At 54.0% G+C, this 15081-nt stretch overlaps 1 protein-coding gene across 1 annotated transcript; it reads right to left on the bottom strand.

Moving 5' to 3' along the window:
* Positions 1 to 881: 881 nt before the first annotated feature.
* Positions 882 to 9880, bottom strand: CX3CL1 (C-X3-C motif chemokine ligand 1). Its single transcript, XM_065899271.1, has 4 exons — positions 9811 to 9880; positions 3887 to 4007; positions 1524 to 1962; positions 882 to 1418 (listed from the first exon to the last, which is right to left on the bottom strand). The coding sequence occupies exons 1-4, from the start codon at positions 9878 to 9880 to the stop codon at positions 882 to 884; spliced, it is 1167 nt and encodes a 388-aa protein (XP_065755343.1).
* Positions 9881 to 15081: the final 5201 nt, after the last annotated feature.

Here is a 15081-nt window from a genome sequence, read left to right as displayed (position 1 = left end):
GCAGAGACCATTTCTTCTGATGAAGGTTGAGAGGCTGCACCCAGGGTCTGCAGAAAGGGGTCTCTGGATCAACTAGTGATGCCTGCCAGGGGTACAGGCTATTGCCACATATTTGCTGTCCCTCTCCCCTTTCACAGGTGGGAAACCAGAGGTATGAATGCCTTCATGGATTGCTGGTGGGCCTGGGACTAGACCCCCCCGACCTTCACGCTCGTAGTCAATGCTCCTTCACAGCACAGACGGGGCAAGGCAGCGGGTGGGAATCAAAACCACTGGATAAATTCATTTCCCATTCCCATGATGCCTACCTGAGGGCAGATCCTTCGCTGGGATCAGTCCCAGGAAACACCACACTAGCCTCATGCAAGAAAAGACAGGTCCCCGGCTGGGGCATGGGGTCTATACAGGGGGCAGGGGAGCTAGCACCGCAGGTGGCCCGGGTGACTGGCAACCACAGCGGGACCGAGAGACATGATGAGGTCTGAGGGAGTGGGGAGAAGGGGCCTGGCCTGAGGCTCGTTTGTAAGAAGGGATGACTGTGGTACCCGCAGGGGTATGGGTCAGAGGGGCCGGGCGTTCAATAAATAATTGTTCACTGGGGCTGGCACGGTATCTAAGGGACCCTCTAACCAGCCAACAGCAGAGGGGAGTTTTCTGACTTGGGACATTGGAGTGAGTTGTGGAGGCCACCCCCTTGGTCCGCAGTAGGTCAAGGATGGTCAAGGGTGGCCTCCAGGAGCTGGGGGCAGTTCCACCCAGAGGATCCCACCTCCTCGCTCCAGTCATTCCAGCTTGGGCCAGACTCTTGGGTGAGGGTGAGTGTGAGGATGGGGGACCCCAGGCAGCTGAGTTGAACAGCTGGATGTAGGCAGGTGGGCAGCTCATACTGGCACCAGGACGTACGAGTTACTGCCACAGCTCCGGGGGACGTAGCGAAGCCCCTCCACCATGTCTCCTGCCATCTTGCGGGGGCAGCCCTGAAGGCTCTGGTAGGCAAACATGGCCACCCCCAGGCAGAAGAGGAGACCGAGGAAGGCCAACAGCCCCACTGCCTGCCTTCGGGTGGCTGCCTGGGAGTCGGGGATGGGAGTGATGAGGACACCCAGCCTCTGGGGGTCCACGGTGGCGTGAATGGACTCCTTGACCTTGGGGGTCCAGCTGCCAGAGGCCAATGGATCCATGCTGGGGACCCCTTCAGATGATACAGGGACCACGAAGACATCGGACACACTGCCGGGCCCCATGAAAGCATCCGTGTGAGCTGAAGTGGGACCCAATTCTTTGGACCCTAGAGAGTTCTCTGGCGTGGGGTCCTGTCCCTTGATCCACCCAGGTTGGCCTTCGGACCCAGTGTTGTCCTCTGGGACTGTGTGTGAAATAGTGAGGGCCTGGGTGGAGGGGGCCTGGGTGGAGGGGGCCTGGGTGGGGAGGGTCTGGGTGGAGGGGGTCTGGGTGGAGGGGGTCTGGGTGGAGGGGGCCTGGGTGGAGGGGGTCTGGGTGGAGGGGGCCTGGGTGGAGGGGGCCTCAGAGGCTTTCCCGTCAGCCTCGAGGTCTGCCCCAGGTTGGTAGGCGGTAGAACTCTGCCAAGACGTGGTGGTGGTGACGGCAGGCTTGTTGAAAAGCTCAGTTGTCTCGGGCCCTCCATCCGGAGTCTTTGAAGTGGAGGGGGACCTGGTCCCCCTGGAATCAGCCACTACTGGTGGCAGCTCTGGGGAAGTCCCGAAGGCCCTCTGTGCCTCCTGGCTACTGCTTTCGCTTGTGAATTTGGTCTCTGAGGCCTCAGACCAGTCCATCCCCCTGGTGGCTGGGCTGGTCCTGGGCTCACCCACGCCGATTTGCTTCTCGAATGTGCCACCATTTGGAGCCCGAGCAGCAGCCTTGCGGTCTAGATGCTCCATGGCTTTCTGGACCCATTTCTCCTGTGGGTCAGCACAGAATAACTTTTCCTTCATGGTCTTCAGGCTGCAAGGAAGGAAGACAAGGGACCCAGTGATGCCCAGATGCCACGCGGAGTAGGGGTATCAGGCACATGCACTGCAGGTGAGCAGACCCGGCTAGAAATCCTGCCCCCACCACTTACTAGCTGTGAGCTATGAGTTCTTAGCTGGGGCAGCTCAGCTTATGGAACTTCCGTGTTCTCACCTGAGAACCGGAAAGAGAGTCCTACCTTCCGCGGGGTGACCAAGCATCCCAGAAAAACTGGGACTGAGGGCGTTGTCAAGATGCGGGTCTTTTTGTGAAAATTCCAGCAAACTGGGACAAGTGGGTCACCCTACTTCTGTGTTATTGTAGAAGATGAAAATGATGTAAAGCCCATGGTTCAGAGTAGGAGATCAGCAAAATAATAACAATGTTAATAATAATGTCATTAACATGAAGGTGGGGGCTGTGGGCTGCAAGTTTTCTGATTGGGAGAAGATGTCACCGGTGTTCTCTGGCAAGCTTGGTGATAGGGCCTCCTCACTCTGGAAAGGACTCGATGTCATAACGTCCTCTTCCTCCTCTCCCTCGGTTGCAGGCTGCCCTCTGGACCTCTACCCTCCTCTCCTAGTGTGTATCCTCGGACTGAAAGGGCCCCTAGGGAGCTCCAACCCTATATATGGTGGCCCTGCTGGGACCCTGAGTGCCATCCAAATCTTGAACTTCCTTTGAAGCTGTGTGTGGCTGGTTTACTACCGAGACCACAGCTCAGAGCTGGCGGGGACCCTTGCTCCACGCCATGACCTGTGCTAGGCATTTTGCCTGGTTAAACTTCACACCCATCCTGTAAGATGCACCCTCATTTTACAGATGAGAAAACCAAGGCTCAGAAAGGTAATGTAAATGTGCCTGGCTCCAGTATGCTAGGAAGCCAGAGAGGTCCAGAAAGCAAGCGTGACCCTGTAGGCCCCACAGGTGCAGTGCTGCCCTAGTGCCATCATCCCCTCTCTGGAGCGTCCCACTTCCCCTTCGCCTACAAGATAGAAGCATATATGTGGGGGAGTCTGGGGGAAGCGAGTCTTGACAGGTGAGCAGAGAGGTCAGGCAGTAGCACACGTGCTCCTCTTAGTAACAATCAGTGGGAGGAAGTACAACTTCCTTTAGCTGAGACCCTACTTCGAAGGCCCACTGACCATTTCCTGTTGCCAGGACTCAGGGTCTGGTTGAGTCTGGCTGAGGCCGCTTTAAGACCCAAAGGTCAGTCCTGGGGAAAGGCCTCAGGGCTGGGCGATTGGCAGTACCCAAGAAGGACCCCAGAGGAGCAAGCAGCCACGATGGCCAGGGATCCCAACAGCCAGAGGGGAAGCTGGCTTGGCTTGACCCCTCCCCAAAGTCTCAGAGGGATTCTATTTCCCCATCTGTCCAGTGGTGATAATAACCTTGGCCTCTCCTATTGCCAGCAGCTTCTGGGCACCCTGCCAAGCACTTTAGTTTCATTATCTCTTTTCAGCTTCCCCAAACTACCCATTTTACAGATAAGGAAACTAAAGCGCAGAGGGTAGGCCACATGACCAGGGCCACCCAGTCTGTAAGTGGTGAAGCCAGGATTTGCACCAGATCTGCTGGCGTCTGGAGCCTGCCCATTCAGAGCACCGTGTTTTCATCCCCCATGACATCCAGCAGGTTCGAGGGCTGCATAAACACCCTTTGGCCCAGAAGGAATCGTCACCCTGGGTGGCACCTCCAGGCCACGGCCGTTCAGGAAGCCACAGCTCATCTTTGCCCTGTGGCACAGATATTAAGATTGGCGAGGAGGCTAGCAGGTCAGGAGCAAGAGAAGCGTTTGCAGAGGCCCTGGGCCAGGAGCCCAGCTTTGGGTGACAGGATGTGGACACGGACTGGCGGAGGCCAGGGAGCCACCCCCGGGGCCTGAAAGGAGCTCAGAGGCCAAGAGGGCAGTACCTACATGATGGCGCGTCTGCCGCACGATTCTTGATTGCGCTGGTAGTGAACTAGACGAGCCACGGGGATCTCCGAGGTCATTTTGCCGCACGTGATGTTACACTTCTTCACACCGTGGTGCTGTCCTGAGCCCACAGAGGCCCCCAGTCAGCAGGACTGTCCACGGGCATCTGGCTTCCCAGCCCCACGCCAGCTTGTCCCCGCCGCGCACCCCCCCAAACCAGAACCGATGCCCCACACCCTTGACCTCAGCCCCCTGTCCCGGGCCAAACCTCTCTATGCCTCAGTTTCCCCACCTGTAAAATAGAGACAGTAATAGAACCTACCTCAGAGGCTTGCTGTAAGGTGATGAAAGTGAATCCTTACTCATAACGCTCTCATTGCTTGGCGCGTTGTGTTTAATTTTAAACATTAAATCGCTATAGTTGGTTCACCCAGGGGAGAGGAGTGTGAGACTGACAAGGAGCTGCCTGAGGTCACACAGCCAGCAAGTGATGGAACAGGCTCTCCTGCCGGGCCTGGCTCCCGGTCCTTCTGGGCCCAGGGCGCTGCCCTTCCCCCCACCATGGTTTCACTCCAGTAAAGTCACCTGCTCAGCTATCGCCCCCTCCCAACCATATCCCATCCATCCCTCTCAGCCTGCCTGATCCATATTCATGGATTTCCACAACCTCTGGGACACACCCAGACCTCGGTCCATCCACAGCCCACGTGTATACCCTATGACACACGCGTACACTCATAGCAACAAACACAATGACACATATATATATGCCCCCCACCCCCCCCAAAAAACACATAAAGGCATACATGCAACCAGGCACACATAGCGGATAATAAAAATTTTTAAATATATAAGTACAACCACCTTCTAAGGAGTGTGCTGAGTAGGTGATCCTTTGTTCTGCCATTAAGAGCCAGGATGATTTTGGAAGCAGTTTCTTGGGAGGAACGCAATGGGCCATTTGGATTCCCAGGGCAAGCTGGGAGCAGGCGTAAGGAGGAGGAATGGAGATGCGTTGTACATGGAGTGGGGACAGAGTGAGATGGGCGGGGGCCTGCAGATGGCTGCGTCCCACGTGGAGCCAGACAGAAACCCCAGGACAGAATGACGGTGACCCAACAGATAGCTGAGAACCCAGACATTTTATATAAACATTTGAAGTGGTTTGCATTGCATTTCCACCTTCCCCTAAAATCTCCAGCAAAATTTACTCTGTTTGCCGTAAGCTCTAGAGGGGTATGCAAAAAATGAGGAAGAACCTGAGTGTCAGATCTGGGTCAAGGTCATATGCAGCCGAAGCATGACCTTAGAGGGTTTTGCAAAAATCTAGAGGCCAGGACTTCCGGGGCAGTGGAGCTGAGGGAACAAACTAATTTAGCTCTGCAGAGCTAGGGAGGCCCCAGGTGACCCCCCCGGGGTTCCACCAAAACACACACAGCTCACACACAAATACTTATGTGTGTGGACACGCAAACCAAACACGCTCCGCCTTCCCAAATACAGGCGTGCACACACACCTTCTAGAATCTGCCACCCCTTCTCTCATCATTTCCCCTGCCTCGGCCCACCCTGCTTTGTGGGAAAGAGGGTGCAAGGCTTGCAGGGTGAGGCTGGGCCATCAGGGGGCAGCAGTAGTAGCCCCGAGGTGGTCGGCGGGCTCCCTGCCACTGGTCCCTGAGTCACCTGTAGCCCTTTCTGAGGAAACAGGATGTGAAAGGCGCTTTATTACCCTCCTTCTCCCACAGTGGGACCTCAGAATGACTCAGCTGCAGCCTCCCCAGGTCCTGTTGAGTAGAGCCAGGAGCCGGCCCCTGGACTGGTGTGGCAGGTGACTTCCAGAGGAATCCCCAGAAAAATGGTGCCCCCGGTTGGCCTGGACCCGGGACACGCTGTCCAGCGGGCAGGAGGGATAAGCTCGGGCAGGTCAATTTGCTCTTCTGACTTGCTTCCACTGCCCACCTCCAGGGCTTAAAGAGCCACAGAGGCGGCCTGTCCTAAAGTCTCCGCCCTCTGCCGTGGTGCCCGAATGGCCCTGGTCAGGCTCTGTTCTTGGTTCTGCTTGAGAAGGTTGTGTAACTAACTGGGGCGTCTTTTCTTCTCAGAGCTAAAATTTTCTTTTCTGTAACTGTCATATTTCTATTACCTGTCATATGAATGTCAGGAGGACAGGGACCTTGTACGTCTTGGTGTCACAGTGTTTCCCAGCATCCAGCATAAGGTAGATATAGATATTCATCGAAGGAAATAATGTCTCAATCTACTTATCCCTTCACACACCTCCTCATCCATCTATCCATCCATCCATTTATCTGCCACCCCCTTGTCAATCCCCTACCCATTCCCTGCCACCCACCTGTCTACCTCCCATCCATCTCCACTCACCCTGGTCCATCAGTCTATCCGTGCCCCACTCACCCACCTATCACCTGTCCATCCCCTATGCATCCTCCGCCCCCTTCATCTCCCCACCCCTCCATCTCTCACCAGCCCACTCACACATCTTTCATTATCCATCCATTCATCCATCCACTTCCTGATTCAGGCAACACTTGTCTGAATTACTTTTGAGTATCTGCAAAGACCCAGACCTTCTTGTCCTTAACCCTGAGCTCCTTCTCCCGAAGGTGCTGGTGCTGAGCTTGAAGAGAGCACCTAATCCCAATAAATGTTATCAGATCACCATGTTTACTCAGTCAACCAACAAATGCCGACCTGGCTCTTGCCAGGCGCTGTGAAGAGTAGAGGGATGAACGAGGCCCATCTCTGCCCTCAGAAGTCTCCCAGCCTGATGGACAGCTAAGACATAACCACAAAGTATCAGAGCTTTTCTTAGGAGAACACCTACTGTGTTTTGGACCTTATGCTCAGCACACACACATCTGCTCTCATTAATTCCTGCAAAGGGATGATTTTTATCCCCATTCTAAAGATGCAGAAGCTGAGAATCAGAGAGGTTTAATGACTTGCCCAAAGCCACACAGCTGCTTAGTGGCAGATCTGGTTTTCCTCCCAGCCCCTAGACATCCACTCTTCTAGGCTGCCTTAAACACCAGGTAAAAACACCGTGTTCCAGAACAGACCCCAAATGTTCCAGGGTTTACAGGAGGGAGAGACCACTTCCTGCCGCAAGTGATCAGGAGACGTTTCTTAGAGGAGGTGTACATTAGGCTGGACCTCAAGGACTGTTCGGAGGATTACAGGCAGGAAAAGATGGGAATGTTCTGGGTCTCTGGGTATTTGGGTGGTAGAGAAGGCTTGAGCCATTGCTCAGCTGTGTGTCCTGGACGAGTGATTGAGGTTCTCTGAGCCTCCATTCCCTTACCTGTAAAATGGACATGATAACACCTGCTTCTCAGGATGGTTATGAGAATGAAGCTTTAAAAATATCTGGACCCTTAGAGCAGGGTTTTCTCAACAGCAGACACCACTGACATCTTGGACCACATAATTCTTTGTTATGGAGGCTGTTCTGTGTAGGACATTTGGCATCATCCCTGGCCTCTATGTACTAGGTGCCTGAGCACCCCCCAACCAAAATGTAACAACCAAAACTGTGTCCAGAGATTACCAAATGTCCCCTTGGAGGCCGAATCCCGCACTGAGGAGTGCTGCCCTGGATACACCCATGCGTCCCCGCCCAGCTCCCTCAACGTCCCCTTCTTCTTCCCTGACCCACTACTTAAAACCTCAACACCTTCCCCACCACCCCCGACTCCCTGCTTTTTAAAATCACAGTGCTTTTTTCCTTCTAACAGACCAAATCCGTTGATTTTGAGGATTGTCTGTCTTCTCCAGTTGATGCTCAGCACGCTGAGGGCTGGGATCTCTGGCAGTTGTATTCACTGATGTGGCCCCAGCACCTAGAATTGTGCCTGACACATAATAGGTGCTCAGCCAGTGAATGAATCAACAAAATGCACAAGGAAGCACTTTGTGACATATAAGATCCTAACCAATGGAGACATAGAGGAATTTTAATTTAAGTTCGCCTTGGGCCTGGACCTGACCTGGATTTATCCTCCCCTGCCTTCCCCCCACCCACACCCTAACCAGGGGGGCAGACGACAGCAGCTTAATTCAGATTTTTTTTTCTCTCTTTCTTGTTGGAGCTTGAGTGGGAGTGAATGCGTCAGTGCTTGGGGAGAAAAATTCACTGCTCTGACTTCTATCTGCAGGTTTGTTATATAAAGCAGAGGAGCCTCTTGCCTGACACAGCCCTGCAAACCCACATTTGGGAACTGACGCCGCCACCCTGCACCAGCCAGGGCAGTAGCCACGAAGTCCCCAGCCCCCTTCCGGGCCTCTCTGGCTTGTGGACCACTCCCTAGTCCTGCAGGGGTTCCCAGGGGCTCTCTCAGAGGCACAAATGTCAGCGTGGCTAAGGACTTCCAAGATGAGCCCGGCCAAATGCCCAGTCTTAAAGGAGGAGAAACTGAGGCTCAGAAAGGTTGAAATAATGTGAGTATGTCCCAGCAAAACCAGTGACCAAGATTAGGGCAGGAACTTGATGATTTTGAAGCCTCGGGCTGCTGGATAGAGCATCCAGAGTGCCCCCAGGATCCCCTCTCCATCCTAACATAGAAGACCTCCACCCCCAGCTTAGTATAAGTAATCCCTCCTCCTCCCACTTTCAAAACGTCCTCATAGGCATTAGAGCCTCACCACATGGAGGCAATAGCTATATTTAAACGTGCAGCAGCTGGGACCAAAGAAGGTAAGACCCCACTCAGGGTCAGGGCTATGGCAAAGCAACCTCCATCGGAGTCCATGTCTTCCAGTACCCACTATCCCCAAACACCTCGGAGCTCAGTGTTCTAGCCCGGGAAGCAGGAGGGCCAGCGGCATGGGGCCCGCACACCACCCACCTGCTCTCTGCCCCACTGGTGGGTTTTCCCCAAATAGAGGGACTCGGGGGGACAGTTTGCTCCACGGAGGTGCTCTGGAAGCTGGAGACCGGTTCTCATTTTCCCAGCCTGGCTGTGTGCCCTAAGACAGCCTCCCACCCTCTCTGAGCCCCAACCTGCCGGATGGCCCGGGTATTCCCTGAGGATGGGGCTGACTCAAACGGTTCTTGAAGGCAGTGTGATGCACAGATGTGGTGAGCATGCCTCCACACTCTCTCCTGCCCCCAGTCTTACCCTCTCCTGCCCTACTTGCTGGCTGTGCATCCCCAAGCCAGTTTCTAAACCTCTTTGGGCCTCCATCTTCCTCATGTTGGGTGGGATGGATACATCATGCCTTATCAGGTCCCAGGCTCCAGAAAGCAAGTGACTGGAGGTGCAAACATTTCTAAGCTATGCTGGTAGGAGAAAGGCAGTATCATGGGGGAGACACCGGCAGAGGGACTGGGGGCTACAGGCCAGAGGAACAGTGATGAGCCAAAGTCATGAGCTGCAATGACCTTGACCTCCACGGGTCCTGGGCTCCCTACTCCTGGGAAGGACTTGAAATCAGGGCAGGAGAAAGTCCCAACTGTGGCTTAGCCCGGGGCCAAGCTGAGACTCAGGAGTCAGGGCTGAGGGTTACAAATTAACCCTGTGCAGGGAGACCGGCCCACAGTCTGCCAGGGCTCCCACCCTAGCACCCACCAAGAGCATCCTCGGGCTTCCCACAGCCCCACCTCCTGGCATCCCTCCACCTGTGCTGCTCCCACCACGGCTGCCATGCTGTCGCCCACCTTGCTCACTGGGCCAGGCAGGGACAGTCTCCGAGATGGTAAATCTTTCCAGCCGGAAGGGCAGTCCTGAGTCCGGGACCGCCAGCAGGGAGATGCCCAGCCCCCTCTGGCATATCAGTCAGGAAAGGGCTGCCACGGATCTCAGCCTTACACGGGCAGGGTCCGGGGGCCCTCATGGAGGCCTGAGGGGCAGAAGTGGGGCTGGGGGCTCCCCAACCCCGCTTATGCCTGAATCCACCACACTCACCAGCCAGCAGCACGATCAGATGGCCGAGGGCAGTCAAACGGAGCAGCCACGAGAGAGGTAGAAGAGCCATGGTCGAGGGGGTCCGGGGGTGCCGGGGCAGGCGGTGGGGGCCCTCGTCGGGGCTCGGTGCTGTCCCCTCGCTGCCTGAGCTCTGCCGCGGTTTATATGCGGGCTCTACTGCCTCTGCCTCGCTCGCCCCCGCAGGCAGCAGGCAGGCGGTGGGAGGGGAGAGGAAGGGAGCGTGTACAGTGACTGAATTCCTTAGCCTGTTGCCAAGGAGCTGAGTCGGCTCCCAGGCTCTGGGTGAGGGCTCCTGGTGGGGGGTAACGGGCTGGCTTCTCATACGGGGACCCGTCCGCGAGGCTGGACGAAGCCTGCTAGGGTTCAAAGGGCCTCCCCTCCTCCCATCTGCTAGGGCCACCTTCCTACTGGGAGCTGACACACGTCCTAGGGTCTGACCTGGGGCCCTAGCTCCTAAGTGGGCAGTAAACCAAAGGACAGAAGACTAGAGAATGCTGGCTGCGGGCAAGCCAGGAGGACACAGGGCCCGTCAGTCTGGGTCTGACGAAGTCTCCTTTGTTCTGGGAGGTAGCTCTCCCACGCCAGGAAGGACCTCCAGCCCTTACCTCTTAAAGCCCCAACGCCTGGGGGACCTTGTTCATTGAAGTATCCTCCGAGCCCAGCATGCAGCCTGGCACACAGTAGGGGCTCCGTACCGCAAATGCCTGCCGAAAGAATGATCCAGCCCAACTTCATAGGGACAAATGGGCAAACTGAAGCCCAGAGAGGGGGCAGAATCACGCCAGGTCATAGAGGTCATCAGAGCAGAGAACCCACCTCCCGCTGTCACGGAGAAGAGTAGACGCGAGCAGGGCGTGGGCAGTTCAGGCAGGACACAGGCAAGAGCCCCGGCCTCCCTGCTTCCAGCCCCGCTACCTGTCGTTTCCTCATTTGCACCCACTCCCATAGCTGGCTCTGGCCCTCTGTGAGCCCACGGGAAAAACACGGCTGCCAGCCTCACCCCTGGTAGCTCAGGGCCTCTCGGTTGGTCCTTAACTTGACAGCACGCTTGAAAAAGTCGGGCCCCTCACGGGGGCTCCATCTGTACAAGGAGGGAGTTGGGCTTATCCACTGAGGAGGGAGCTGCGCAGCTCTGACTTCCTAGGTTCTCTCTTTGTTAGAGGTGGTGACAACAGGACCAGGCATGATCGGCCATCAGCTCCCACCAAACTGGTATAAGGGCTTGCTGGTATAAATGGGCGCAGCACATCTGCTTTCATGGCTGCTTTCCCTGCAGGCAGTGGCAATAATGCCCAAGACTCTGGAAGAGTCCAACAGGAGCCTAGCCCAGTCTGGGACAGGAGTTAACTGGGAACCCACTCCCGTCTCGGCAAGTCTGGGCTGCCAGCCAGAGCAAAACCAGTTTGTGAGGCACTGTTGCAGGCTACGGAGCCAGTTGGTCTAGGCTGGGCTGGGTGGAGGGGTCACAGCGCCCAAGGCCAAGGTACCTCTCTCTCACCCAAGCACAGTAAAGCTGCCTAGGGTGTGGAGCTACGAGCCTGGACCCTCCTTGACAGGGAGGAACACCCCTGGCACTGGCCAATGTCCACTCAGGCTCGGAGAACCTGTCGCAGCCCATGCAGATACAAAGCTAGTAACCTTCACATCCCTTGGTGTATAGGTTGAGGCCCAGAGGCGGACAAGAAGTGAAATAAACTGAGGTCCAAGGCTTTCTGTTCTGCCCAAGTAGGAGCAGATGAAGAAAAGGGGGAGGAGAAAGAGGAGGGGGAGGGCCAGGGATAGGGGACAAGTGGGAGGAGGAAGGGGGAGAAATAGGGAGGAGGGAAGGGGGAGAGGGGAGAGGCGAGAGGCAAGTCGTGGGAAGCCCCACACTTCATAAAGGCCAAGACCTGGGTTGGGCCAGGTATTTGGGGGTAAAGACCCTTGTTCCCTTGGCCCCAGGCTATGCTCCAAAGAAGGGTTTAGAAAGCAAGGGCTTTGGGATCAGATGATCCTGGCTCTGCCACTATCTCTGTGTGATCTTGGGCGGCTTCCCTGCCTCTCTGAGTTCACACTTACTCTGAGATAGGTACTGTTTTAAGTGCTTTGTATGACTCATTCAGGAAATCGTGACAACAAACCCAGGTGTGAGCAAAACGCCATTATCGTGGTCCATTCTATGGATGGGGAAACTGAGGCATGCAGAGGTTAAGGAATTTTCTGAGGATCACCAGCCAGGAAGTGGGGGAGCTGGATTTGCCCCAGCCAGCTGGCTCTGGAGTCTGAGCTCCTGATCACCAGACTACACCACCTCCCTCCATCCCCACTTCGTGGAATGCTGTGAGAATTGAGTTTGTGCCCTTAAGGTGCCGGTTCAGAGCCTGGCACGAAACAGGTGCCAAAACACAGATATAACACTGTTTTTCTTTGTTCAGCCCTTGGGAACGTCCTCTACCTTCTAGTGGCCCAGCTTTCCCTCCCATAAAATTGGAATGGTCACCCCACCTATCTCATCAGGGTGTTAAGAACTGAGTTTAGATTCAATTCAGACACAGGAGCCAGGCTTTTAGGTTGGTGGGACCTGGAGACAAACATGACTCCACCACTTATGAGGGGTATCACTTTGGGCAAGTGACTTAACCTCTCTGAGCCTTGGCTTACCCTTCTGTAAAATGGGATGCTAAAGCCACCTCATCAAATCACTCCCTGGGGGAGTTCATAAAACTAAGGACTTTCAGAGTGCCTGGCACACAGAAACCATTGGTGTTTGTTATTCAGTCCTGATGTGTGCCTGGCACTGTGGTGGGACAGTGTTGGTGGGGGAGCATAGGCAAATAAGCCAAAGTCTTTGCCCCAAGGAACCCCAGCTCACTGGGAGGGAGAAGATGCAAATCCTACCAGGGATTCGAAGGCTACAGGTCTTAGGGAGGGAGAGAAGCCTTTGTTCTTGTCTGGGAATCAAGGAAGGCAGGAATGAGAGACGATATTTCAATCAGAAGATGGACAGAGGGACTTCCCTGGTGGCACAGTGGTTGAGAGTCCTCCAGCCAATGCAGGGGACACTGGTTCGATCACTGGTCTGGGAGGATCCCACATGCTGTGGAGCAACTAACCCCGTGCACCACAACTACTGAGCCTGCGGTCTAGAGCCTGCGAGCCACAGCTACTGAGCCTGCGTGCCGCAGCTACTGAAGCCTGTGTGCCGCAACTACTGAAGCCTGTGCGCCTAGAGCCCGTGCTCTGCAGCAAGAGAAGCCACCACAGTGAGAAGAATGTACACCGCTTGCTGCAACTAGGGAAAGCCCGCGTGCAACAACGAAGAACCAGCACAGCCAAGAATAAATAAATAAATAAATTTTATTTTTAAAAAAAGATGGGAAGAATTTTGCTTTTTTTTTTACATTATCGTTTTGAAAAATCTGTAAACAATAAAGAAGAAATGAAACAAAGAGCTTTCCTATCTCTACCACCAAGATTCAATGATTAGCATTTTTTCATATTTGCTTCATCTTTCTTTTTTCTTTTTTTTGGCTAAGCCATCTCAGAGTAAATTATGCATGCCCGATACTTTGTCCCTTGAATTCTTCAGCATGTACCTCCATTGTATAGACATTGTCTTACATAAATAGAATACTATTATCCCACCTAACAAAACTAACAATGGTTCCTACGTCTTATAATATTTAGTTAATATTCAAATTTCTCCAATTATCCCAAAATGTATTTTAAGTTTCTTCTCCTTCCCTCCCTTTTTCTCTCTCCTCCTTCTTTCCTATCTACGTATTTATCTATCCATACATATCTATCTATCTATCTATTGAACCAGGGTCCAATCTGGGTTCATGCAGTGCGTATGGTTATTTCTATTTATTGTATGATAGACCTCCTTTACATTTTTCATGACATTGACTTTCTGAAGAGTCAGGACCATTGTCTCACATGCTGTTCTCGTTCTTTTTTTTTTTTTTTTTTTTACAGTACACGGGCCTCTCACTGTTGTGGCCTCTCCCATTGCGGAGCACAGGCTCCGGACGCACAGGCCCAGCGGCCATGGCTCACGGGCCCAGCCGCTCCGCGGCATGTGGGATCCTCCCGGACCGGGGCACGAACCCGTGTCCCCTGCATCGGCAGACGGACTCTCAACCACTGCGCCACCAGGGAAGCCCTCATTCTTAATCTATTGAATTGTTTCATTGTGATGTCATCTAATTTGTTCCTTTACCTTATTTATTTCCTGTAAACTGGAAGTTAGATCTAGAGGCCCGTAGAGCTTGGCTACAAATCCTTGGTAAGAATCCATTATGAGTAAAAAAAAAAAAAAGAATCCATTATGAGTAATACTTTGTACACCAATCACATCCACCATGATGGACAGGTTATTCCACTATTCTTGAGAGATTGATGGTCGACCGCTAGATCTCTCCACTGCAGAAGTGTTATTCCCTTTGTGATTCATAAGTAACTTGCCATATGCAGACAGGCAGGATTTTGGCCGACCATTCCAGGCAGAGGGAAAACTTAACCAAGGTGGAAAGCACAGGACCTATGCAGGGGTTGGGGAACGGTCCAGTGCCATTGGTTCTGAGGAAGGAGTGGGCCAGGAAGCTGCAGCTGGACACTTTGAAGCTGGAGTGAGGAAAGAGAATGCTGTTCAGGGGCAAAGGAGAGCTGGGGATCTTCTGAGCTGAGGAGTAACTAGAGCTGCGCTGGGCGGCAGGCAAGTAGGTTCTCTCAGAGTCGGTGGGATGGTAGGGATGGGGGTCTTCCCACCCATACCTCTGCAGGCCCACAGATGGCTGGGGCCCTGCATGGGTGTCCCACAGAGCAGGGAGCCCGTGTCGTTCTTGTAGAACATGAGAGATTCCCCCAGCATTGGAAGCAGAACAGAAACAGATCCGGGTGGGGAGCCCTGGGCACGCCTGTGGGGTCCCAGGATGGTAGGAGGAATGTGGTGACCAGTGCGGTGGTCATCTCCAGGGCCCCTTGGGAACAGCCTTCCCTGCCCCAGCCAGTCCTGCCCAGCTCACCTTTTGTGAGCAGTAAAGAGGGCTACCCGCATGCACTGGGCATTTCCTCTCTCTGTGCACATGCCTGGCCACACTCTCTTTTTTAGTGTGGTAAAATATACATAGCGTAAAAATTAACATTTTAACCACTTCCAAGTGTTCAGTATAGTGGTACTAAGTACATTCACATTGTTGTGCAACCATCACCACAATCCATCTCCAGAACTTTCTCAACTTGCAAAACTGAAACTCTGGACCTGCTAAA

Source organism: Phocoena phocoena, chromosome 20 (assembly GCF_963924675.1).
Source record: "Phocoena phocoena chromosome 20, mPhoPho1.1, whole genome shotgun sequence".
Taxonomy (NCBI): Eukaryota; Metazoa; Chordata; class Mammalia; order Artiodactyla; family Phocoenidae; genus Phocoena; species Phocoena phocoena.
The sequence above is the reverse complement of the archived record's forward strand: the minus strand, read 5'-3'. Positions and strand labels throughout refer to the sequence as shown.

Coding starts and splice junctions, on each gene's coding strand:
- CX3CL1 (XM_065899271.1), bottom strand. CDS start 9,880: ATGGCTCTTCTACCTCTCTCGTGGCTGCTCCGTTTGACTGCCCTCGGC. Junction 4,008..9,810: donor TCTGATCGTGCTGCTGGCTG/GTGAGTGTGGTG, acceptor CTGTGGGCTCAG/GACAGCACCACGGTGTGAAG. Junction 1,419..1,523: donor CTGACGGGAAAGCCTCTGAG/GCCCCCTCCACC, acceptor CTCCCCACCCAG/GCCCCCTCCACCCAGGCCCC.